The sequence below is a fragment of the Alligator mississippiensis genome, chromosome 4, assembly GCF_030867095.1.
Source record: "Alligator mississippiensis isolate rAllMis1 chromosome 4, rAllMis1, whole genome shotgun sequence".
Taxonomy (NCBI): domain Eukaryota; kingdom Metazoa; phylum Chordata; order Crocodylia; family Alligatoridae; genus Alligator; species Alligator mississippiensis.
The window spans coordinates 28,012,862-28,039,137 of NC_081827.1; the positions used below are offsets into that span (position 1 = coordinate 28,012,862).

The 26,276-nt window shown below is 44.8% G+C and overlaps 2 protein-coding genes and 1 long non-coding RNA gene across 4 annotated transcripts in view; 2 read left to right on the forward strand and 1 right to left on the reverse strand.

The window, feature by feature from the left end:
* Window positions 1–18: 18 nt before the first annotated feature.
* DUS4L (dihydrouridine synthase 4 like) lies at window positions 19–13,184 on the forward strand. Its single transcript, XM_006257815.4, has 7 exons — window positions 19–124; window positions 1,411–1,545; window positions 1,848–1,969; window positions 3,189–3,306; window positions 7,712–7,834; window positions 9,658–9,884; window positions 11,820–13,184. Exons 2-7 carry the CDS (start codon window positions 1,436–1,438, stop codon window positions 12,065–12,067), a joined length of 948 nt encoding a protein of 315 aa, XP_006257877.1. The 5' UTR covers window positions 19–124; window positions 1,411–1,435; the 3' UTR covers window positions 12,068–13,184.
* LOC132249970 (uncharacterized) lies at window positions 10,109–20,184 on the reverse strand. The gene is made up of 2 exons (XR_009461519.1): window positions 16,134–20,184; window positions 10,109–10,206 (listed from the first exon to the last, which is right to left on the reverse strand). It is a non-coding gene; the product is annotated as an uncharacterized LOC132249970 (long non-coding RNA).
* Window positions 20,185–20,225: 41 nt separating this feature from the next.
* The window catches only part of BCAP29 (B cell receptor associated protein 29), a 36,457-nt gene continuing 30,406 nt past the window's right edge, over window positions 20,226–26,276 (forward strand). Inside the window, exon 1 of one of the 2 annotated variants that reach the window (XM_006257816.4) lies at window positions 20,226–20,408. In XM_006257816.4, coding sequence (XP_006257878.1) covers window positions 20,317–20,408 — 92 coding nt within the window. In that variant the 5' untranslated portion in view covers window positions 20,226–20,316. Of the gene's footprint in view, window positions 20,409–25,659; window positions 25,754–26,276 lie in introns of those variants that run through there. The other variant, XM_019487451.2, reaches the window with a different exon arrangement.

A 26,276-nucleotide genomic window follows, 5' to 3' on the forward strand; every position in this document is an offset into this window, starting at 1 on the left:
ACGCAAGAATCAAGCGACGAAGCTAAACCCTCCCCCGGGCAGCGCCTCCGCGATTCCTATTGGTCGGCTGAGGGAGGTCAGGGGGCAAAGGTCGCGCGGGTCATGCTGTGCCTGTCTCCTGCAGGTAACGTGGAGCCGGCGGGGCGGGACCGGGAGCGGTGGGGGCGGGTGTCTGTCCTGCCCCACGTGCTCGTTGCTTTTCCCTGCCCTCTTATCTTCCCGCTCCATCCGCTCCGCTCCCGCCTGGGCTCGGCGCGGCGCGGCGCGGCGCCCCGGGGTTTCCCTGCCCCAGAAGGGCCGGGCAGGTCTGCCCCCTCGCTAGGGCACTGCCACACGTTCAGGTTGAAGCTGGATAGAAACCAGCTCTAAAGCTGTTACACGGTTTCAAGCACTGGCTTCGTGGCGGGTTGGCTCCCTGTAGCCAGGGACGTTTTTATGGCACAATTATAGCTTTGCACACCTGGCTGGTCTCAATGTATTGTACCATTCGCCAGTGATCTCCAGTACGTAATGTATGTACTGTGTGGCCAGTCCATGTTTATTGCGCAGTTCTCCTGTGAATTGAATAATACACGTGATGTGTATCAGGGGCCTAGTGGATCGGTGGTTTTCAGCCCAACCCATGTTAGACTCAAGCCACCCTCAGAGACTGCCAACTCTTTGCTTTCACTCAGTTGTTGACTCATTTGTGTTGCGAAGAGCTCAGGAAGTCCACAGCTGGTCAGGCTGCCCCTAACACTGGATTCCTATTTGAAATCTCTGGCTTTGCCTTGTGAGTCGTGTTTACACGCCTACCGGCGCTATCATTGCACCCTTGAAAGGACCTCAAAGCAACCGAAGGTGCCGCAGGATCCTGGTTGAGAATCACTGTTATAGGCAGACTAAATCAGAGATGTTTTTGTTAGCAGCAGCTTCCTTCATCCAATGCTGAGGAAGATTGGTGAACTCTTGCATAGTATATTCCCAAGCCTTTCTCAAGCTCCATACATTTTTCTGAGTTTCTGCACAATCTATTACATTTCAGTTAATTGAGATACACCACTGAATTTGTATGGAGTAAGCAGAATAAAAATATATTTGTAAATCTATTGTTTTGTGTTGTAATATTAAATACAAGGAACATGCTAAAGGGCACATGTAAAATCTACGTAGGAAATCTAAGATAATCAATGAACTCTACCGATAACTGGGAGAGGCAGTGAGTTAGTATGCAACAGGTTTTCACCATAGTGTTGCTCCTGGACCCTAATAATAGGTCCCTCCTCCCACCTTAAACTGTTATTTGTATGAGGTTAGACAAACAATGAATAGAATTTATTCTTGGATGAAGAATCTCCCCTTGCTGTAAAGTATGAAAACTGAGCATAGAAAGCAGGGTTCCTGTTTTAAAATTTGTTTTGTTTTTTCTAGATTTAAAAAGACCTAGAATTTATACATGATCTGTGACACCACAGACACCCCAGAATGTCTTCTGAGAGATCCAGTAGATCTGTTTCATTCTGGGCACATTGTGAAAATATGTGCCCCTATGGTCCGTTATTCAAAGTAAGTAACTTGTCAGCCTTAACCATATGTCATCAAAGCTTTTATCATGTAAATGCATTGTATTGAGTATAAAAATAGTGCATTTATTTTTTAATCATTTATTTTTATACTTGGGGAAAATATACTTCAGAACATGTTTGTTTATGTTATGGTACCAGGTAGATTACCCACTGTACCTGAGCTACATGGCCAAAAACACTTTAATTTAATTTTAAAACAGCTTATTTGGGAGATCAGTGCCTTTACTTGTGATTGTGTAATTGTGATTCTTTTCCCCAAGTCAAATGTTCTTATGCTTACAGGTTGGCTTTCCGAACTTTGGTCAGGAAATACAACTGTGATTTGTGTTATACACCAATGATAGTTGCTTCTGACTTTGTCAGATCTGTTAAAGCTAGAGACAGTGAATTCACAACAAACCGAGGTATGTAATTCTCATTCTGTTGCATTTTCTAATGATTTTATGCAGTAATTAATTGACTTTGAGTAAGTGAGGTGTAGCCCTCAATTTCAAAGGTATGTAATAAAACTTGGGTACACCACTCATGACCAATTTCAAACTCTCAAACTGTGCTAGGCATCCGTGGGTCCAACCTTTGATATTTGCACAAGTAGAGATGTTGAAAATTCTGATTGGTTCACAGGAAAATCAGGCCAACTAGACTGGCTAGCACTAGCACAAGCAGAGAAATCTCTGTTACCCCTTGCTGCTGTTACTGTCTATCCATAACAGAGGCAGCCCCTGAACTTGTCATAGGGTGAAATTGTCTGCCAGTGACTTGGATTCTAACAGACACAAAAGAAGAGCTAGTGGAGACCAGGTATGAAGTGCAGCAAATTTGGGAGAAGGCATGAGAGGATGGCACAGAGGAAACTTGTTGGTGGAGATTGGAGAATTTGCAGGGTCCCTGTACTATTTACTAATGATAGCTCAGATTTAGTGGCTTATATGTTAGCAGCAGTGCAGATATTTTTGATGTTAGTACTGATAATCCTCACAAATGCATTACTCAGGTAGAACAGATCCATTACCTTTTCTGTATATACAGGTATTTTGAAGCACAAATATGCCCTCAGATATTTGGTCTTCTTTAATAGTGACAATCGTATTTGTTGCTACTTGGAAGAAATGTAAGTGTTGCTTAAATGCTCATTTAGGATTGAGATGCCTCAGCAGACACCTGTTTCTTTCAACAATTCAAGAACCCTGTTCTTTACAGTTTTTGAGGTCCCCTTATATTGTCTTTATCAAAACATTCAAAAAATAAGAGAGCTTAAAAATGTTTTCTGTCTATTTCTTCCCATTGATGTTAATTTTTCTTCTGTGAATAGAGTGGAATCCTGATATTGAAATAAATATGTATGGAAAAACAATGCATTGTAGCACTAGTTATTGACAATGGTATAATATTAGAAACTTATCTTTAATGATGTCGACAAAGTAAATATACAAATGTTGGACATTTTCCAGAAGTAACAAAATGTTCAGAACTTAGAATTCTCAATGTATTAATTAAAAAAAAAAATCTGATGCAGTTTGATCATAAAATTTGTTTTTTATGGAGTCTCAAGCTGATTTTCAAGAATTATGAAGGATAAGTGTCTTGCATTACTATATTCTAAACAGCTCTTCATCTGACTAGGTGATCGCCCACTGATTGTACAATTCGCTGCTAAAGAAGCACAGGTTTTATCAGATGCTGCCTGTCTCGTCTGTCCCTTTGCAGATGGAATAGATTTAAACTGTGGTTGTCCTCAGAGGTAAAGGCTTTAAAGAGGTTGGATGAATGTATGGAAAAAATTAGGGAAAAATCAATGTAAAAATGAAAAAATGTAATTTCCCTTGGTGTCTAAATATTAATAAAATATTAATAATTCAGTGGCGGTCCTTATATATAGAAAGGTTTGATTTGTTTTCTTAATAAAGTACAGTGGAATCTAAGCAATGTTGCCAAGCTGCTGTTCTTTCCTTCTAGGTCAGGGATGGGCAAAATATGACCCATTGGCTGGCTCTGGGCCACCAAGCAATTCTATCTGGCCTGCGGCTGGTCCCTCAGCCCCTCCTGGTCCAGGTGCAGGCAGAAACCCAGACCGTGGGCATGCAGCAGGGTGGGGGAGACAGGGCAGCTGGATTTAGCTTCCTGGCAACCCCCACAGTGATAGCTCATTCTTCCCACCTGCTGATGCCACTGTCTCCATTGCCTCCTGGCCCTACTGCCTGGCCATCCCAGCTCATCCACCATATACCCACTGTCAGGGGTGCTAGACGGCTGGTGGGGTCTTCATGGATCAATTACTGATCCCCCCTCCAAGCTGGGTCAGCACCCCTTCCCCTCTCCTTCTGCTGGGCTGGGTCAGCACTCCCCCCTCCACCCAACAGCTCACCAAAACTTTTTAAATAACTTTCCAGTCCAGGTAATTGCCAACCCCTGAGCTAGGTTGAGTTTTGACTTAATATAGTGAATGGGCACCACCTAGTGGGCTACTATTAACAGTGAATTAACAAGGGCCCTAAAAAGTGTGCATGCTAACTTCCTAGACAGAGTGAGAGCTTTCTCACAAGTAAGTTGAAAAGTACATTAAGGGGAAACCATGTCAGTCACCAGAATGATAGTGTTAAATCCTGATGCCTGGAAGACTTCTACAAAGAGCACCTTCTGAACTCTCTCTTTTTGCATTAAGCTGTGACTGTGTAGTTCATTTGGTGATGAAAAAGCTTAAGTCTTTTGATTTTTGTGTGTATATAATATATCTAAATAATGTGCGTAATATATATGTATGCATATATTATATATACACACACACACACACACACATATAGACATAGATTTCATAGACATTAGGGCTGGAAGGGACCTCGGAAGATCATCGAGTCCAGCCCCCCACCCAAAGGGCAGGACGTCAGCTGGGGTCATAGGATCCCAGCAAGATAAGCATCCAGTTTCATCTTGAAGGTGTTCAATGAAGGCGCTTGAACAACCTCCGGTGGCAGGCTGTTCCAGACCTTGGGGGCTCGGACAGTAAAGAAATTCTTCCTTATGTCCAGCCTGAAACAATCTTGTAGCAGTTTGTGACCATTCGTCCTCGTCATCCCTTGGGGCGCTCTGGTGAACAAACGTTCCCCTAGATACTGGTGGTCACCCCGATAAACGTGTAGGTGGCCATCAGATCACCCCTGAGCCTGCGCTTTTCCAGGCTAAAGAGCCCCAGGGCTCTCAGCCTGTCATCTTAGGGTCTGCTTCCCTGACCTCTGATCATGCGCGTGGCTCTTCTCTGGACTCTCTCAAGCTTCTCCACATCCTTTTTGAATTGTGGAGCCCAAAACTGGACGCAGTACTCCAGCTGCGGCCTCACTAAGGCCGAGTACAGGGGGAGAATGACGTCCCGGGATTTGCTTGAGAAGCATCTATGGATGCAAGCCAGCGTTTTGGTCGCTTTACTAGCCGCAGCAACGCATTGCAGGCTTATGTTCATCTTGTGGTCAATGATGACCCCCAAGTCTCTTTCTTCCATAGTGCTAACCAACATAGCACTGCCGAGCCTATAAGGATGCTGCGGGTTTTTTTTCCCAAGGTGGAAAACCTTGCATTTATCGGCGTTGAACACCATCAGATTCTCATCCGCCCACTTGCTGAGCCTGTCCAGGTCAGCCTGGATCATCCGCCTGTCTTCTGGTGTGGATGCTTTGCCCCAAAGTTTGGTGTCATTGGCGAACTTGGCCAGTCCGCTTCTGACTCCAGTGTCCACATCATTAATGAAGATGTTGAACAGTATGGGTCCAAGGACAGAGCCCTGGGGGACCCCACTGGTCACAGGACACCACAATGAGTGACTTCCATCAATTACTACCCTCTGGGTCCGACCCCGGAGCCAATTTTCCAGCCAGTGGATCGTGGGGGACCCAAGGCGACAATTGGCCAGTTTCTCCAAGAGACGATCATGGGACACCAGATCGAAGGCTTTTTTGAAGTCAAGATATATGACATCAATCTCATCTCCCTTGTCCAGGTGATAGGTCACCTGGTCGTAGAAGGAAATGAGATTGGTCAAGCAAGACCTACCCACAACAAACCCGTGCTGGCTATCCCTTAAGATGTTGGCGTTGGCCAGTCCATTAAGGATGGCCTCCTTAATAAACTTTTCTAAGATCTTCCCCGGGATAGAAGTCAGGCTGATGGGCCTATAGTTAGCCGGATCCACTTTCCTCCCTTTCTTGAAGATAGGCACCACGTTGGCCTTCTTCCAGTCTTTGGGCACTACACCAGAGCGCCAAGAGTTTTCAAAGATCCGTGCTAGAGGCTGGGCTATGATGCTCGCCAGCTCCTTGAGTACCCTGGGGTGAAGATTGTCAGGGCCGGCTGACTTGAAGGTATCCAGCTTCTCAAGATGTTCCTTCACAAAATCAGCATTAATGGAGGGCAGGGGATCACCCTCACCCGGACTTCCCGGCCCTGTAGCGGGCACGGGCGTCCCATGGGGCTGATGAAAGACCGACGCAAAGTACCTATTTAATAGGTTGGCTTTTTCCTGGGCGTCAGTTGTCAGTTGCCCCATCTGGTTCAGCAGGGGTCCAACATTGCCCCTGCTTTTCCTCCGGCTCCCCACATATCTGAAAAAGGACTTTTTATTGTCCTTGATGCTCAAAGCTAGCTGGAGTTCAGTTGCAGCCTTGGCTTTCCTGGTCTGCTCCCTACAGGACCGGACCAGTGCAGAATAATCCTCCTTGGAGGTGACTCCCATCCTCCATCCTTTGTAGGCCTTTCTTTTTAGCCTCAGGAGGTCTGCTAGGTCCCTGGAGAGCCAGGGGGGCTGCTGTCCCCTCTTGCTGCCTTTCCTCCGAGATGGAATAGACTTAGTTTGTGTGTGTATATGTATATATTACATTATATATTACATGCCCACACATATATATGCCTTATTTACTATCTTAATGACTTTATTCCTGTATATCACTTCCTGATCCAGTGGTAACCAACCTTTTGGCCCTGCAGGCCAGATGAGTGGTGCCAGGTCCATATGCAGGCTGGATCCGGCAGGTGCACAGTGTTGACCTGGTGCAGGTTTCTAGCCCCAGCCCTAGCCCTACATTCAGGGCTCTGCCATCTGGCCTGCAGGACTTGGGAATTTGGCAGTGGAGGAGCAGTTGCCACCGTTCCCTCAATACCAAACTTCTAGAGCTGTGGGGAGTCCCATGGGCCCTGGCCCACAGGCCAAAGAGTGAAAACCACTGCCCTAATCAGATTGAAAATAATCATGCTCAAGTAAAGACATCCATTAACTGGTTCAGTTGCATACTATTTATTTATAAGTGGTATTGGAAGTATTTAGTATGCAACTTTTTTACGGAGTGAAAACATTAACTGGCAAATATAGGAAAGGAAAACTGAAAGCAAATTTATAATTAAATACAAGAATCTTAGTCTCTACCTTGCAACCCAGCTGCTTTGAAAACTGTCAGATTGGAAGTTTCTGTCTGATCAAAAGTTATATTTAATATTCACAAGAGACAAAAGTTCTCCGTTTCAAAAAAAAAAAGCACTATGTTATCTTGTTAACTTAAACATTCACCTGCTGGAACAAATTACTTAACTATGCCAATAAATAGATGTAGCTGGATGTGGGAAAGGATATATCTATCCTCTCACCCATTTGAAGGCATAGTTTTCACTGTCAGTTTTAAAGGGAGGTAATTTACAGACAGATAAGAACCAGATTTGAATAGCTTATTCTTTATCCTCTTCTGTCATTGCTGCTTGAAAACAGTCCACAACTCCATAAAGAAGATAAAACCTTAATAAAATTCACCTACTAGTGGTTACATGGCCTGTATCACAGTAATACCTAAGCACTTTATAAAAATATTTATAAATCTTTACGAGGTTAGGGAAATTTTATCACTATTTTGCAGGAACTGAGTCAGAGTCAAAGACTTGCTCAAAGTCGCACAGGAAATCTGTGGTAGAACTGGAAACTGAACCTAGATTTCCTGATAGCTAGTGCTTTATCCAAAAGAACATCTTTCATCTATAGCCAGTACTATTTCTGCCTAGTTCTGTGCTGATCAGATAATTCACAAGCAAGTAAAGAAAGAAACTGAAATGGCCATTAGGTTGAGTTGTCTTGTTTTGCAAATATACAATGCAGATTTGTTCTCTTTAATTTACAGGTGGGCAATGGCAGAAGGTTATGGTGCTTGTTTAATAAATAAACCAGAGCTAGTTCGAGATATGGTAAGACAAGTAAGAAATCAAGTGGAGAACCCCAGATTTTCAGTATCTATTAAAATAAGGTAAATTTAGGCCATTTCTATATCATGGTACAATGAAGAATATTTCATGGGAAATATGTTAGAGTTCCTGAAATGTGGTGATTGAGAGTCTACTTTTTGCCTGTAAGGCATCCCCAAATTGTTAACAACCCTGAAGAGCCAAGACATCCATTTGCACTCTCATCCAAAATGCATTTGGGGATTTGTAATCCCAATCTGACACAATTGCAACCAGCAGAACTCTGAGACTCCTTCTCTCCAAATATGCAGTAACATGCAAAGTGCAAGCATAATTTCAAGAGTTCAGAATCCAATAAAGGCAAAATGATTGCAAACAACTTGTATGGTTTGTACAAGCATATTGCCTGTTGTTTCCCAAGTAACCTTGTGAAAAAGAATTGGGCAGAATTAAAATGTGGGTGGACACTCCCTAAGGAACACCAGTGTGGAACAGGAAGTGATGCTGAGTTAGTGGCATTCTTCCTCTGTGGGTACATCTACATGTGCACTTTACTGCAGAGCTAATTACCTCTGCAGAAAAGCATCACCGCCTACGTGTGCACCCATATTAGGGTGCAGTAAATTAATTAACTCCACTGTAAAATGTACCATCTGGGACAAGTACTATCCTACGGCAGAGTCATTTAGTGCACCAAAATGCACATGTAGACAGCGACTGAGGCTAGCTGGGGCATGAAGGTGCTATAGAGAGGGGGCTGCCTGCCACCTAGCCCTGCACCATAGCACCCTCATGACCCAGCAAGTCTTTTCGCTGCCCAACACCACCACCTGGAGCCCAGGGCTGACACCCCCAGCCCCTTGCCAGCCTGGAGCTGCTCCACCCCAGCTCAAACAGCTGCGATACTGAGCACACATGAAAACACTGCACCCAGGAGCATTTGACTCCAGCATGAATTGTACTGTAGTTCTTTATTTCAGCTGGAGGGCCACTTAGTGAGTTTTGGGAACCTGTTGAGGACCGCATCCATTTCTGCCTTGAGCATGCTTCCTTGCATGTGCTGCCTTGCAAACGCTATCTCACATTGAAAAGCAATGGAGAAAGTACAGCCTTGTGGGACACCATTCTTAAGACTTCTAGGGTGGCTTTCCTGTCCATTGATGGTCTTGAGAGTGAAACTGTGGTTCTGAAGCATGAGTATCATAAAGCTGAGGATTGTGTTGCATGTGTAGATACATCCTATTAGAATACAATTAATGATGTATTGTAGTATTAACAGCATTGCTCAGGTAAGGAGGCTGAATTTTGGATTAGATATAAAAAGTGGATCTTGACCAGTTGTAGTTGTTTGAAAATGTCATTGAATTCCTTGATAAACTCCAACTTGAGTTAATCTGCCTGTTTGAATTCCCTCTTCGGCTTCGGGTGGCAAAAGATATCCTTCATTTCATTACCTCCTAAACATGTGAGGTGTTGCTCTGTGTTATGTGGCTTTTCAATGAATGAAATGATTCTGAGGTAGATTTTTCATATCAGTTCATTAAATTTAGTTGAGAAGTAGTTTGGGATCTCTTGAAAAGAAATGCGAGAGAGAAATGGGAAAGTTTTCAGTGTAGTATAAAATTATGCAAAATAAATGTTATTTAAAAAGTCTTTCAGTGTTTTGGCAAAAACTTGGCCCACTTTTAGTTTAGGGACTCAATCTAATGTGACAATACTAAATTGAGAGACATTAAAATAGTGTGTTAAACACACGTCTTTTATAATGAATCTTCCAATGGTAATGTTCTCTCATTTGTACAGCTCTTATTAACTCTGCTATATACCAGATTTTCACACAGTTCAGGTATTTATTGGGTGATAATTCCATTCCTTGGAATTTTAGGATCCATGATGATCTGAAGAGAACTGTAGACCTCTGTCGAAAAGCAGAAGCAACTGGAGTTTCCTGGATTACAGTTCATGGAAGAAGTGTAGAAGAAAGACATCAGCCAGTACACTATGATGCAATCAAAATAATTAAACAAAACATATCTATACCTATTGTGGCTAATGGAGATATTAAATCATTAAAAGATGCAGAGAATGTTCATCATATGACAGGTGCAGATGGTAAGAATTCTGCGTGCTTTTATGCGTTTTGGGGAAATATGGTGGGGAATTAATTTTTTTAATATTTATTTCATCTTTAGTAGAACCTATTTGGGTATTATTTTTTTTTATCTTTTCAAAGAGAAAGGAGCTTTCTTGGTTCCAATAGCTTTAAGTTTCATGTGCAGACATTCTTGTAATCATTTGAGTATCATGATGCATACCATTAATAAGAATCTCCAGGGCAAATTGCACAAGCCACCCATTTATTAAGCTGTTCCACCCCTTTAATGTAGCGGGAGTGCTGGGGAATTCTCTTCTTCCTTCTTGTGAAGTCCATGACCTGTGAAAGAAGGGTTCGTAACTTTACTGAAAACCTCTTGACAAATAACAGGTCTTTTTACTGCTGAAGGTGGGTATTGCAGCGGCTGCCATTTTGGTCCCCACACATCCATGGACACATTCAGGAGGGACGTTAAGGGAGTGCAGCCACACTGCATTTGGCTCTGTGGCATATGTGCCATGAACTCTCTGGACAGTCATGTCCATGAAGCAACTGCCAGAGTTTTACACATGCTGCGAGCTAACTATGTGATCAGTACAGGCTCTGACTAGAGCCCTGGCTTTTCCATAACTCCAGGGGCTAGCATGTGAGCACAGCTCCATTTTTCCCCCACTGCTGAATTTAGTGGAAGATGGAAAGAGGAGGGCAAGTGAGGGCAAATGGTAGTGGCATTCTTTGGGGAAGGACTGTTTTTACAGTGCCTATCACAAAAGAGTCTTGCGCCAGGACTTGGTTATTAAACCGCTATGGAAATAAAACCAGTGTTTTGAGGAAGCAGACTTGATTTGACCTGCACAGCCTTCATCTTATTATAGTAGGTCTATAGTTAAAGAGAGAAGAGCAGCTCCATAACAAAAGATATGTGAGACAGATTTAGTCTGCCTCCTTTGATGTTCAGTAGCAGCAAGAGGAGAAAATTGTGATTTCCTGTGCTATTACTCTACTACAAAAGGCCTTCCTCCCAAAATCAGCTGCAGGGGGCCAGGCTTATTGCTTGCAACCAGAAAGAAAATGAATTGCTAGTAAAATACAAAAGAAAACATTTCATAGATAAAAACTTTTAAAACCTGTTATGCCTCAGCTGACCTTCATTGATAACCAAAGTAAAAAATTAAAATAAATACTTTAAGAGGTATTATTCGAGAAATCCAGAAACTTATATTATTTTTTTCCTGCCAGGCACCACACAAGTGCAACAATTTCTAGGATCATTGCACATTTCTAAAAATAGAAACTAAGTAGTAGACTCCATGTAATAAAAGGTGACCTGAGGTCAGTGGAGGGAAAGAGCTTTGTAACACACATTGAATCATCCTGTCTCGCTGCAGAATAATCAGTGCTTGTCTGATTTTATCTGGCTGATCGTTTTAGGATAAGTGCAGGTGCATCAACCTGTACCAAAAGTACAGGTTCATACCAAATCAAAAGCCCAGTTTCTGGAAATAATAGCCTAAATTTATCCATAGTGTAAGTTTCCTTACACAAAAGAAAAATCTGGCATGTTCTTTTTTTTCCATCAGTCATGACTTGTGCTAAAGAGTCAAATTGTCCTTTATTTAACTAACAAAAGCAAAATTGATGGAAGTTTAGTTTCAGTGAATAAAAGAACAGGGGAAAGAGAAAGCTGCTGTTTTGTTCATCCTGTGCATTATTTCGAAGTTTCTATCATGAAGAATGCCACTAAGGACACTGGATGGTCTGCACCACTAAATGCCAGAGGCTGCCTTGTGCTTGGTTTGTTAAAGTTTTTCTTGGTGCAGGTATTAAATTAGCTTACCATTGTTCCCTAGGTAGCTGTTTTAAACCTTCCAATAGGTATGGTGATGAGTGCTGCTTAAAGCCTTGTTTTAAAATTTGTACATTGATTCTTGTTTAAAATTTTCCATTTGAAGGTGTTATGGCAGCAAGGGGGCTCTTAGCCAATCCAGCCATGTTTGCAGGATTTGATGAGACACCACTGAAGTGTATACAGGACTGGGTTGACATTGCTCTTGAACATGGGACTCCTTTTACATGTTTTCATCATCACTTGATGTACATGATGGAACGGATAACTTCAAAACAAGAAAAAAAGGTTTTTAATGTTTTATCAAGCACCCCAGCAGTTTTGGATTACCTTAGTGACCACTATGGAGTGTAAGAGCTTTTAAAGTATTTTAAACATATGAGTATCACATTTTATATTTCGGAATTGCTAATAAGTTGTCCTCATGTTGATATTTTATTTGTCAACGTCATATATAATACCAAAAGATTTTATTTAATCATAATATGATCATTTTTATAGTATTTTTATGTTAACTTTTGCTACTCAGGAAATAGTAACAACTTGAAAACAGCCTTTATATGGAGATATTGCAGTGCATTACTATACATGGAGTTATGATGATATAAGCAAGTCCTTGTAGAAAAAACATTAATATATGCAGTACCAAAGTGTTTACAAAGACAGGTCCCGGCACTGCAGCCTTTGCTCATAAGAGATTTCTGCTCGGAACAATAGGCCTAATGATAAGTAAGGGCTATAGGATCAAATGTAAAGGATATTAAATAGATTTGTTCTTTTATCTGTGAAAAGCTTAAGGTGTATTTTTCTGATGTACAGATAATTATGCTGTCATTTTAAGTTTAAACAATGGAAAATGTTAGTGCCCAGAATATCAGGGCTTTGCACAGCTGCCTCTCTTTAGGTTCAGCTGTTTCTTTTGGCAAATGTAAATGGGCTTTGAACTCAGCAGAGTTCCAGATTCCCCTTGCTATATGACTGAAATAGATTAAAACTATGTGTGTTTATCTTGTAACTGAAAGAACAGGCTAAATTCTATTTTCTACCCATTATAGGGATAGCAGGGCAACTCTGTGCGCAGGGCAGCAACAGTTGACACAGTTCCAATGGCAGTGGTGCAATCAGATGCTGCAGCAGTGGCAGTTATTTTTGTGCCCTTCTACCCACTCAACCAAGGTGTACCTGAGGCTTCTCTCCTAGTCACCCCCTTCAGTTATGCTACTGCCCCAGTAATTTAATATTTAAAGTAGAAACTATGTGCATTTTGTGTTAAGTGATATCATAATTTTTAGTAATGAGGTCTCAATTGAGCAAGGGAATTAAGCAGTATAGTACCATTGATTTTAAACATAGTAGTCTTATTTTGAAGTTCTATTGTGCTGAACCGGTACATACAGAAAACTAGAACTCTTGGTTCCAAAATGATACCTTTTATTAGACCAACTGGAAAATGGCAAGAAAATTGTCCTTTTCTGCAAGCTTTCGGGAGCAAAGTCCCCTCATCAGGCTCTGGGGAAAGTATAGATGGTACAAGATGGTAAAATGTCCCCATAAGCAGGAAATAAACTTCATTTTTGCACAGAGGGAGCTGAAGATGGAAGTCTGTCTCTCTGGGTCCGTGAGTGTCTTTGTGAGCTGTGTTAAGTAGCTCTTTGATGTGTTGATCAGGTAGAATTCCTTCCCTGGAGGTGTCAGATGGCAGGCAGGGAGGCAAAAAACTTCACTGCAGAACAACAAGAAAGATTTTTGCCTCCCTGCCAGCCATCTGACACCTCCAGGGAAGGAATTCTACCTGATCAACACATCAAAGAGCTACTCAACATAGCTCACAAAGACACGCATGGACCCAGAGGGACAGACTTCCATCTTCAGCTCCCTCTGCAAAAATGAAGTTTATATCCTACCTATGGGGTCATTTTACCATCTTGTACCATCTATACTTTCCCCAGAGCCTGACAAAGGGACTTTGCTCCCGAAAGCTTGCAGAAAAGGACAATTTTCTTGCCATTTTCCAGTTGGTCTAACAAAAGGTATCATTTTGGAACCAAGAGTTCTAGATTCATAGATGTTAGGGTCGGAAGGGACCTCAACAGATCATCGAGTCCAACCCCCTGCATAGGCAGGAAAGAGTGCTGGGTCTAGATGACCCCAGCCAGATGGTTATCCAACCTTCTCTTGAAGACCCCCAGGGTAGGGGTTTTGTATGTCTTTTTGTCTCAGACCAACACAGCTACCAAGTACACCCCTGAAACAGGTACATGGAACTTAATGATTTGTTCAATATGTACTATGTACAGTATATATATGTTCATTAATAGAGTGTAATAAGCACTTTTATATATATAAATAAAAGGAACTGGATAATATTTATGAAACCATATAAAGAAGCATAGAGTTTTAATTCGGTTAGCAAGAAGAAGTAGTCTATTGTAAGTCAGAAGACAGGCTAGCCAACTTGATTCTCTCAGCCAGGTTCTCACAATCCAATTTCTTTTAGTTGTTCAACAAAGCATTATTGTTAGTTAGAAGTGTCTTTATTTATAGGCAAAATGTAATGAAAATCGGAACACAAGGATAACATTCCACACTATTGCAGTGGTCTTGGTAGGGGAAACTTCACAGACTTTTCAGTCCAATGTAATAAAGGTTTTGATCCAAAATCATGCATTTCATACAGCATCTGGCTACACTGAAATTCATACCAGTAATGCTTGCATTTTAATTAGTAATTTGACTTTTGTACCTCTGGAAATGACTGTATAAGAATATAAATAGCTGTTAATTTTCTAAACTATCTGTTTAATTTTGTATATGCTCCCAATTAATGTTTTTATTAAATGTGTCATAAACTTTAGGATATGGCTCTAGTTTCCCTGCTCTTACCTTTTAAAGCAAACTTTATTTTTATATGAGAACTTTCTAATATGGCAGCTTAAGAGACTGTTATTTGCTGTTAGTGTAGTATGTACCACCATTGGGATATTTAGGGAAGCATCGTAAGAACATAACACAGGGCAGTTCATCTCTCCCGACATGCACGTCATCCACTCCTTTTACATAAATTGATCATGCCTCTTAAAAGCAGCCAGATTTTTTGCCCCACTACTCCTATTGGGAAGCTGTTCCAGAATCCCACTGTTCTGATAGTTAGAAATCTTATTTCCAATCTAAATTTATTCATGGCCAGATTATACTATGTATTTTTATTGCACACTTACCCTTTAGCTTATGTAGTTCTTTTGTCCTCCTTGAGATTTATCACTGTGATGTATTTATAGATGGCAGTCACATCCTTTCAGCCTTTATTTTACAAGCTAAGCACCTATCATATGATAGCTTCTCTAGTTTCCTGTTCATTCTAGTAGCCCTTCCTTGCAACAGTTCCAATTCAAATTCATCTTTCTGGAACATGGGTAACCACAAATATATGAAGTATTCCAGATGAGATCACGTGCAGTGACATTATTTCCTTGTCTCTACTGGGAATACCTCAGCTGATGCATATTAAATCACCTTTGCCTTTTTCACACCTCCCAGTCATGCTGTGATCTGCTAGTACATGTAGGTCCTTCTCCATTGTTTCCAAGTATTAAGCTCCCAGTTTATATCAGAACTTCTTGCCCTTATTTCTTAAGACCATGACCTTGCATTTTATTCTATTTCATTTCATCCTGTTATCACGGGAAGTGATAGTGCCTCTCTACTGTGCACTTGTTAGGCTTCATCTGGAGTACTATGTGCAGTTCTCCATGTCTTTTTTAAAATGTGGAACCCAGAAGTTAGAGGTGGGCTTCAAAGACGATCAGGGGCTTGGAAAGCAAGTCCTACAAGGAGAGGCTGAAAGAGCTAATTATGGTCAGCTTGCGGGAAAGGTGCTTAAGAGGGGACATGATAACAGTTTTCAAATACTTGAAGGGCTGCCATAAAGAAGAGGGAAAAGCAACTTTTCTCTCTTGCTACAGAGAGGTTGTGGAGCAATGGCCTGAAGCTGCAGCAAAGTAAGTTTAGATTGGATATCCAGAAAAAACTTCTTCACAGTTAGAATAGTGAGGCAGTGGACTAGACTGCCTAAATAAGTTGTGAACTCTGTATCACTGGAGGTGTTCAAGAAGAGGTTGGGCAGCCACTGGTCAGCGCCGTAGCTATGCCTATTTTCTATCATGGGTATTTCCCATGCTTTTGGGCTTTGCTAGTTGCTCCCACTCCCTCTCCCCTTTCTCCCCACCTTTTTCTGTTATATGTGTCAGGGTGTTTTCAGGCCTTCCCAGAGGCCTGGGTGTTAGCTAAAGCTGAGGCTGGGGACTTTAACTGGGGTGAGCCAATTCTCTAGGAGCAAAGCCAGAGGTTTCTGGCTAGATGATCTTGCCTCTCCACACAGAGTCACCCGATCACCATATTCGGGGTCAGGAAGAAATTTTACCTTATGCTCAGACTGGTACAGACGATGGGGGTTTTGTCTTCCTCAGTAGTGGGGGGTGTGGCCCTCTACCTGGGACCTCTGGAGCATACATGGACAACATTTTATAGTAGCAGGACATTGGCTGCTGTGGTTCCCCTGCTTTACCTGTAACATGTTAAGGTGTTAGGTTTATGCTGTGTCAGTGTTGCAGGTAGTCTTACGTAGTTTAGATTATGGATAGGGCATAAGGGATATGGATAGGGATGATCCTGCCTCAGGTAGGGGGTTGGACTAGATGACCTCTGGAGGTCCCTTCTGGCCCTTCTTTATGACTCTATTAGCTCCAGTCTTCAAGGTCATCCATTTCTTCTTGTATTATAATACCCTGATCCTCCCCTTCTCCCACCTCCAATTTGACAGTCCCTCCTAACTTGTCATCATCAGAAAAAATAATGTGTACATACCTACTCTTTGTGTCAAGGTCATTAATAAAATATCAAACAATATCAATTATAAGTCTGGTCCCAGAAGAACTTTATTAGCAACCAGAAGTTACTTTATGAGTAAACTCCCTCCATCTCAATACATGTTGCTTTAGACAGTTTCAACAGCTCATTTCCCACTTTACAGTTCTTATATTAATCTTCTCTAGTATCACTAATAATGTGCATTACTGAAGTCCAGATAGATGAGAAATGATTTTTTTTTAACCAGGGTATCCAACTGGTGGCCCATGAGGTATTAAGTTACAGAATGCAGGCTTGCACCCAAGTATTATTCCCCCAGTGCTCCTGCTGCTGCCACTGAGGTCTCTGGGCTTCCTTTCTCTCCCCTCCAGCTTCTGCTTTCCTCGCAGGGGCCCACAGCCACTCAGAATCTGAACAACCCAGTTACAGACAAAAGAAATATAACAATGCTATAAATAGGGACCTACCAAATTTGCAATTGCATGGTTTTCGCAGAAAGCAAGGATATGGGTGGGCTCCATGAAAAACAGTGGGCTTGCTGCAAAAAACAAAACCAAACTATAACTGCAAGCAGAGAAAAAGGTGGGAAGCCCTGAAGTCTTGAGCAGGGGATGGGGGGGGGGAAGGGGAGGGGGAACAGGGAGAGTGGGGAGGCTGCACAAGCAGTTCCTGCCTCCCCCTCCTAACATCTACCCTCCTCATCTACTTAATGCATGGATTAATAGGTTTTCTGGGTTTAATCAGGGTAATTAAGCTGTGGTTTTGGTCCATCTGGCAATTTACTAGAAGTGGGACTGCCAGGGCACCTCAGCCAGTCAAAGGCATGGGGAGGGGGGAAGCCTGCTGCACTTGGCCTGCAAAAAATGGCAGCCAGCCCTGGCATCTGCTGGCAAAATCAGCTGTCTGCTGCCTCAAATTCAGTAGGTAAAGAGATCAGATTGGCCCCTCACAATTTGCTTTTAGTAAACCTTTGTTACATTTTATCATTTTCTATATCTTTAATCATAGAGTCAGGTTGAAAGGGATGTCATGGGTCATCTAATCTAACCCCCTGCAAGTATGCAGTATTCACTGTTCCTAAAGCATCCCAGAGAGATGTTTATCCAGCTTCCTCTACGGTGCAAAAAGAGTCTACAATTTCTTAGCAACTGGTTCTATTTTAGCCAGGCCAGGTTCTTTGAGGAGATGTGATACATTTTATTAAACAAACTGAGTAGTTGGAAAAAGTTCTTAGCAAGCTTTCAGGCATACGGAGTCTCTGCTGGTCTGAGACTTATACAGCATCCACCCCAAAAAAGACTCAGAGCAGCTTATAATAAAAGACAAAATAACTTTAAAAAACCCAAAAATGTTGAAATAAGATTGTTTTGTTACATACTAACTCTCCCAAATTAAAAAATGTCATTATACCTCACCCACTCCTGCTCCTCTACCTTTCACCTAGGAGTATCTTTCTCCTACCCAGCTGAACCGTGTTTCCCAACCTCCATCAAAGACAGAAGTTTTCTTCCCCTTCTCCTACTGGGGAGTCCACCCCTGCCTACCCCTAAGTCTGTACTCCCCTCTTGCACAGGGGGCTGTAGCTGTCCTTAAAAGCCATTCATCTTTCCCTTTCCCTTGACAAAGTTACAACAAGAAATACCAAAACCCCCTCTGTCTCTACTTGTGTTGTTACACAAGGGCAATGCCAGCGGGGCCTTCAGGAGCACCCAGGGAGGCTTGTAGGCTTTGTAGGGGCTGCAAGCTGTCTGGGCCTTTCTCCCCTCCAGCTGGAGGCAGCCATAGTGATGTCTATGCTGGGCCTAGTCCTCTCCCTCTGGGCTGGCAACCAGCTGCAGGGGAGAAACAATGTTAGCAATCCCCACTGAGATGCAGAGTGCATCTTCCTCGCAAGAAGGCCTACAGGCTTAGTAGGGGCTGCAGGCTGGCAGTGGCTGGGTCCTTCACCCCTCCAGTGTGGGTAGCCATGGTAGTGCCTCCACTGGGCCCAACCTCTGGCTCCTGGTTCACATCCTCATTCTTTTTGACAACCCAGTCCCAACTTTCAAGTTTCTCATCCCAGTCTCCTTGCCCAAGTTCCAGTTTATCCTCTTGATTTCTGTCCCCTCTTCTCCCAGTGTCCTGTCCTCACCCAGCCACTTCTCTTCCCTCCTCCTGGCTTCCCATGCAGTTTCATAGTCCCCCTTTCCAGCCACTAGCTGCAAGTCCCAGTTTCACTGCTAACCAGCCCTGATTTCCTCTTCCCCTCCCCACCTCCAGTCAGAGTGTCCTTGGCTACTCCCAATATTACCATTCCCCATCACACCTTCTGTACCTCCCCACCTCACTAAGCTCTACTACTAAGTCAAATCTACTTTCCCTTCTTCCCACCTGGCATTTCTTCTCTGCATTTGAGTTAGAGCTGTAGTCACCAACCTGGGGATCCTGAACTACAGGTAGGTCCTGGAGCCTCTTTTGGTAGATCCTGGGCTGGGGGGACAGCTGGGCATGTGTGCATATGCACACCTGCTGCCCCCAGCCCCACCCAGCAGGTCAATCTGTGTGGGGAGGGAAGGGGCGGGAGCCAGATCAAGGACCCCCATAGTGGGCAGCTGACTGTGCAGCCCAGCCTGGAGCAGGGGAAGGTAAGTGGGGTCCTAGTCTGGCCGCGTGGTGGGAAGATTGGAGCCTGGGGGGGCCATCTCTGCAGGGGTGGAGGTGGCAGAAGCTGCTGCCTCTGCACCTGCTCATCTCAGCAGCAGGGACTCACAGCAGGGACATGTGGGTGCAGCTTAGCTCAGCAGCAGGGACTTAAGTGGGGGCGCCCCCGGCCCAGCCAGGTCTGGGAAGATCTGGCTGTCCAGGGGCGTGGGGGGGGCTCCGCTGCTGGGCACAGCCAGGCAGAGGCCCATGCCCTGCTCCCACCTGGGCTCGGGGTGCAGCAAGCAGCCCACAGCAGCAGCTGCCTCATCCCGAGCACAGGTGGGGAGAGCACAGGCCCCTGGGGCCTCCGCCAGGCTGCACCCAGTGGTGGGAGCCCCCCACCCCACGCCACGCACCCCTGGACCATGGAGACTTCCAGACCCAGCTGGGCCGGGGCCTAATGCCACCTTCCTCTGGCTGCCGGGCGGGTGTGGCTCAGTGTAGCCATAGCCCAGAAGTGGGATCTGGCGCTGCCTGGCCAGGCCTGGGACACCCCATGGTCCAGGGGCGCGTGGCCCGGGGCAGGGTGCAGTAGATGCTGGAGTGACCTTTAGTCCCAAAAAGTGATCTTCACCATAACAAGGTTGGCGACCCCTGGCCAGGAGGATCCCTCCTGTGCGCACGCCTGGTCCCAGCCGAGGGGGGAGAGTTCCTTTCCGATGCCCAGCCTAGAAAACCGAGGGCTGTCATCACACACAAAGTCTTGATGCGACTTCCCCGAGGCTGCCGGCTGGGCTCGCAGACCCGCTGGGGGAGGACAAGAGGATGCGGGTTGCTCCGCGGGAACGGCCTCCCTGCAGCCCGCAGCGCTGGGAAGCGGCAGAGGCCTTTCTTTGCTCGCAGCGCCGCGCGCCCTCCTCAGCGTCATTCGCCCACGGGCTGCCCCGCACTCGGCGCCCGGCCGCCCTCGCGGGCCGCGGGGCGGGGCGGGGCGGGCGCGTTGCAGCCTGGGCGCGCGGAGAGGCCGGGCCGCGGCCGAGCAGGCGCCGCCTTCGGGGGCCGAGGCGTTGGCCGGGCCGCTGGGGAGGGGGCGGCGCTGCCCCGGCGGGGACACGATGACTTTCCAGTGGACCGCGGTGGCCACGTTCCTGTACGCCGAGATCGGCGTCCTGCTGCTGCTCTGCCTGCCCTTCGTCTCCCCGGTCAGGTAGGGGCTGGGGGAGCCGCTGCCGCTCGGGGTGCCGGGCCTGAGGGAGTCGGGCCGCCGCTGCTCCGGCTGGCCCGCAGCCATGAACAACAGCGATGGGAGCCCCTGCGCTGAAGGGCCGGGGCCGCTGGTGGAGTCAGGAGCCGCCTGTGTGAGAGGAGGGCCCGGCCCCGGGGTCTGGGCCCTGCGCACATGGGCTTTGAGGCTGGATAACGAGCAGTTCCCCAGCTCCTGCACGTGCGCCAGCCCTGCCCTGGTAGCCACTTGGCTCCTCTTGTAGCCGGACGGACGTTTTCGTGGCCTGGTCGTTCCTTTGCGCGGGTGGCCCCGGGGCTGCGCGCCTTGAGCCATGCGCCAGTGGGTTGCATCACGGCTCGGCTTCCCGCGCACCCGTCAGGGAATCCGACAACAGGGGGTGGTAACCATTAACATGGCCGCCCACTGCGCCTCTCCCACATTCTCAAGCTCTGTACAGCCAGTCGGGACTGGGACTGGGCCTGGCTGCGACCCCTTCCCCTGAGGCCCTATTCTGGATCCATGCTGGGCCATGCCCCTTCCCTCCCTACCGCCAGGTTGTGGTGCTGGTCCTGTCCCCTTCCCCCACAGGGCTGGGCTGCCCCTTCCCTCCCCCTGGGGCTGGGTTAGGGCCTCAGTCCTGTCTGCTCTGTGGAAAGGGATTGGGGACTGGCTGTGCCCCCTCCACAGGGCAGGGCCACATCTTCCTCTCCATGGGGGGTCAAACTCCTCTCCCCCAGGGGGATGTGTTGGGACCAGCCCACCCCCTTCCAGTGCCCGCTGTGCCTGCCTGATTGGGAACCCCAGCTGGATTCAGCCTGCCGGTCAGAAAGGTTAAGTATCACTGGCATAATATATGTGATGTGTGACAGGGGCCTCTGTCAGCCTCCTGCCAGGCACTGCACATGTAAACAAGGCAGCATTGCCTGCATGCACACTCTGTAAGGATTCTTCCAAACATGCAGAATGACTGTACAAAATTTAAGAGACCTGTAAAGGAGGTTTCTGTAGTAGGCCCAGGAATAGACAGAAATTGCACTGGTTTTGTAAAACTAATTTCCTGAACCCTCAGTAAGAAGAACCTGCAAGGGAATCGAGCCAGATATCTTCTTTGCATAAAAAAAAATTGGCTAGCCTTCTCTTAATTTTCATAAGACAACTCCCTCTCATGTAGTGTTCACCTTTTGTAATCTACTTACTCTTTTTCTTCTGTAGTACAGCACTGAAATGCCGCAGTAGGATTAAACCTTTAATACATTATAGGAACTTGTCCTTTTCAAGACCGTTATACAAACCTATGAAATAAGTGTATTCTGAGCTTTTAGATGCCACTTTATGTCTCCAAAATGATAAATGCATTTCTCCCAGGAATGAATCTTCTTGACTTCTGCATGCAGAAATAAGATTGTGTCTTTCCCAACATGCTCTAAGACAGAGTTCACACATTGGGCAGAGCAAACACTGGACAGCTGTTCCAAACCTGTTTAATGCTTTCACAGTCTGCTATTACTGCCATATATAGATCCATGTGTAGATGGGATTTCAGAGTGGAACGTGACATCCCAATTCCCCAAATTTTTCTACCATGGAGACTTCATAGTGCTCTTGGCTTTTTGTGGTGAATCCTTTTAGGAAGCTAAAAAGGTTCTTAAACCTGCATTAGACCTTAGCAGTGGAAACATGGGTTTGGTTATAAAATATATATTTTAACTATTGAATTTTCATTACTTATTTTAACTTTTAATAAAAATGGCAAGTCAAGATTCATTCTTTTGGTACCACTCCTTCTCTAACACTTACCTTAGGATTTGCCCATGCTCCTGTTGGGGCTTAAAGCCAGAGGTTTCTGGGTAGGGGGTCTTGCACCTCTGTACCAGGTCAGACCAGTCACTATACTTGGGGTCACGTAAGAATTTTACCCACATGGTCAGATTGGTACTGACTGTGGAGGTTTTTCCCTTCTTCTGTAGAGGGTGGGGCATGGATTTCTTGAGCATCTATTACCAAGCTTTTATAGTAGCAGGACATTGGCTGCTGTGGTTTCTCTGGTTTACCTAGGGCAGGTATGTCTTAGATTCATAAATTGTTAGGGGCTGGAAGGCATCTTGTAGATCATTGTGTCGAGTCCCCCTGCACTAGGCAGGAAAAGACAACTGGGGTCAAGTGACCACAGCAAGGTGATTATCCAGTCACCTTTTGAAGGTTTCCAGGGTAGGTGACTGCACCACCACTGGAGGGAGTTTATTCTACAGTCTGGGCACCCTGACTGAAGGAGTTTTTTAATTGAATTGAGCCTTCCAGGAGTTTGTATCCATTGCTCCTGGTCTTTCCCAGGGGTGCCCTGGTGAACAACCCCTTCACCGAGTTCTTGATGTACTCCCCTGATGTAGCAGTAAACCACAACCACGTCCCCTCTCAGCCTTCTCTTCTGTAGGCTGAAGAGGCCCAAGTCCCTCAGCCTCCCCTCGAATGGCTTGTCTCGATCACATGGATGGCTCTTCTCTGGACCCTCTCAAGTTTTTCCACGTCCCTGTTGAAGTGCAGTGCCCAGAATTGGATGCAGTACTCTAGCTGTGGTCTCACCAGTGCAGAGTTCAGTGGGAGTATCACTTCCTTAGTTTTGGATGAGATGCAACAGTTAATGCATGCCAGCATATTGTTTGCCCTGCTGGCCACAGCATCGCACTGCTGGCTCGTGTTCATGTGATGGTTGATCACTACCCCTAGGTCCCTTTTGGCTGTGGTGCAAGTATAATTGTCGACACAGAGCCTGTAGGTATGTTGGGGAAAGCTTGTAGGTATGTCTTGTGTCAGGAATGATGGTAGTTTTTCAAATCCATAATCTAGACTCTGTATAGAATGGTATAGATAGGGATGATTGTGACTGAGGCAGGGGGTTGGACTAGATTAGCATTTCTTAACCTGTGGGTCACAACCCAAAGGTGGGTTGCAAGAATATATGGAAGGGTTGCAAACAAACTTTAAAAATGAATCAACAAACTTTTTTAATGGATTCTCTTTTAAAGGAGAAAAGCATAGGAAACTGGCTTTTCCTTTGCAGGCTGTCAGAGTTCTAGCCTGCGAGGGGCTGCTTTGGGGTGCCCTTGCCTCACGTTGGGGGGCTGAGGTCTGGGGGTGGGGGCCAGCAGGTCAGGAGTACAGGGCACTGGGTCAGGATAGGCCATCAATGTTTACAAATGGGTCATGGTACAAAGAAGGTTGAGAACCACTGGACTAGATGACCTCTGGAGGTCCCTTCCAGCCCTACTTCTCTGTCTTTCTATGATATCTATAGCAAGGTTTTTGTATCATTGAAATAATATATGAATGACTACCTTATTATTATACAACAGGCTGCTGTCCATAAGTATTTTCTAATTTTTATCAGAGTTGCAGTTTATGAAAACTCACTGAAGTTGTACAATATGACTAACTCTTCTACTTGCTGCTTTCCATAGATAATCACCTACATCCATTAGGGTAGTTTCTAGTCTGACCCAAAGCCAACAGGTTTCAGACTTTTGTGATGTACCCTGATCTAGTCCATCTGATTAAGTATGCTATCATCTATGAAAGTTTATGCCTTTCTGAACCAGTTAATCTCTAAGGCCTGTGGCAGACATTGATTTATTGTGGATTATGTCATTAATTTGGGGATAAATTGTAATATGCCATAAGTACTATGTTATTCAAACCAGCCACAGAGATGTTTCATATTAAATGTGCATATCATACTTGAATTTGAATGTGTGGTTTAAATATGCTGATGCAGAAGCCTGAGATTGGGCTTCCCAATCATCTCCCTGATACCAGCTCCCTATGCCCATGTTCAGTCTAGCTGTATGTGTCTCTTTGAAGTGGTTCCCTGATCTGGGGCTCCCCATTTGTGAAGACAGTTAAAAGGGGTGCATGTAGCCCAGCTGCATGGCACACAGGCAATCTGAGATTGAGGACCTGCTCCCTGATGTTGGGTTCTTCATGTACCAGGTAATTTAAAACTGCACTGTGCAGCATTGGATTAGGTGAGTGGGGACACAACCCAAAACCAGTGGCCTGTGTCCTGGACCTGAGGGCTGCCCCCTGCCCAATCCTGGCAATCAGTTGATCGGCAGGCCTGGGCAAGGGGTAGCTGTATCCCAGCTCAGTTAATCCCATAATGCATGACATGGCTTTAAATGTCCTGATGCATATGGAGCCTGACATCAGGGAGAGACTCCCTGCATTGTGTCCTACTCCCCATGTGCCAAGACATTCTAAAGCTAGGCCTTGGAGTCTGGTGCTGGACTTCACAGCACACTTTTTAGTGGGCAGAGGGTAGCTGTGCAGCCCAGTACTGGGGAACCAGTTCCTTGATGCTGGGCTGCGTTTGAACACAGGATGTCTGGGATCAGTGACCCAGTCCCTGATCCCAGGTTGTCCATGTGCCAGAAGATTGAAAGGGCACCGCAGGAAGTGCAGCATTGAAAACTGGTTTGAACCAGAAAAGGAGAAATATTATGTAAGTTTGAATAAGCCATGGTAATAACCTATAAGAAGAAAGCTTCCACACAACTGTTTGGAGCCTGAGGTAAAAGCAGGTACTCACTGGGCGCATCTACATGTTTACTACTTGCTTAATAAAATACTAGCTAAATGTGCACAGCAGCACAGTGCATTTTTGTTTGTGATGCTTACTGCGCAGCAGCCTAGTAATAACACTGTGCAGTAGCGTATTAGTACAGTTTTTGACTGGCACATGACTGCACAGTGTTTTCAGGCTACTGTGCAGTAAATATCTCATGTAAACATGCCCACTGTGGCTTAGGTTAGGAGCATTGAACTCAGTGTGTCTTGTAAGATAACTAGGTTTTGAACCTAGCTTCCATGAATGAAAAGCTATTTCTTTAACATCTGATGCTACCAAGTCTCACTAGCCTTTCAGTTGTTAAGCATGGTTCCTAATGTTACAGTATGGCTCATTTGTGCTTTAATAATGGGATAGATGAGACTCCTCCACCGTTTATTTTGTGTTAGCTGTAATGAGGCTCATTTGCAGCATTCAGTTTCTCTTAAAACTTTTTTTGCAAGAACAAAATGCCTCTGTCTTTAAATGACACGGTTTTATTAACAAGATAGCTGAGCATGACAAGTAACATGCTGGGTTAAAGTCTAGTTCCTGGACTTGTGAACAGTACCTGAGGGCAACATTTCTTAAGCTGTGGCCTGACCAGCACTTTGATCTGGGATTCAATTTTGTCACAATGGTAAACCATGCACCATTGAAGTAAGAAGTCTGCCTTCCTGGAAAACTTCAGTTACTCCTTTTTCAGTCTTCAAACAACTCATTTAAGGTTAGGAGGTTTACCTTATACTGGTTTTGAAATGTATTAACAAATAAAATTTGCTCTTTGTTTTATGTATTGACAATACCAAAATGCAACTGGGAGGACAGAACCAAACTTTCAGTGTTTTGTTCCTGACTCGGCATAGAAATGTTTATGTTCCAGTCAGTGGTTCAGCTAGTTTTGTGTACCATTTTCAACTGTAGACAGTAACAGTTGCCTCTTTGGAATCAAATGCCTAGAATAACCTGTGTGCAGAGAAAGTTTCTTCTTAATCCTTGATCAGTAGCAGATGAGTGACGAAGCATCAGTTTTTACCAAGCACTCTTATGTTGTTTTGTTTTTTTTAAGTGAGGCTTTTTTTTTTTTAATTTATGAAGTTCTAACTTGAAAAGATTACATTCATGTGACTGTAGTTGGAAAAGGAAGATTTAGCATCAGTGTGTGCGCCTTTTGCTAGGGAGGAAAAAAAGCATGGATGCAAGGTAAATGTCACAATCACTTTTAAGTTTTAATATTAATCTAAACCATG

What these genes read in the sequence shown, in the direction of transcription:
- DUS4L (XM_006257815.4), top strand. Translation starts at nt 1,436, where the DNA reads ATGATCTGTGACACCACAGACACCCCAGAATGTCTTCTGAGAGATCCA. An exon ending in TGAATTCACAACAAACCGAG is followed by an intron (nt 1,970 to 3,188) that starts GTATGTAATTCT and finishes TCATCTGACTAG; the next exon opens with GTGATCGCCCACTGATTGTA. An exon ending in AACTGTGGTTGTCCTCAGAG is followed by an intron (nt 3,307 to 7,711) that starts GTAAAGGCTTTA and finishes TTTAATTTACAG; the next exon opens with GTGGGCAATGGCAGAAGGTT.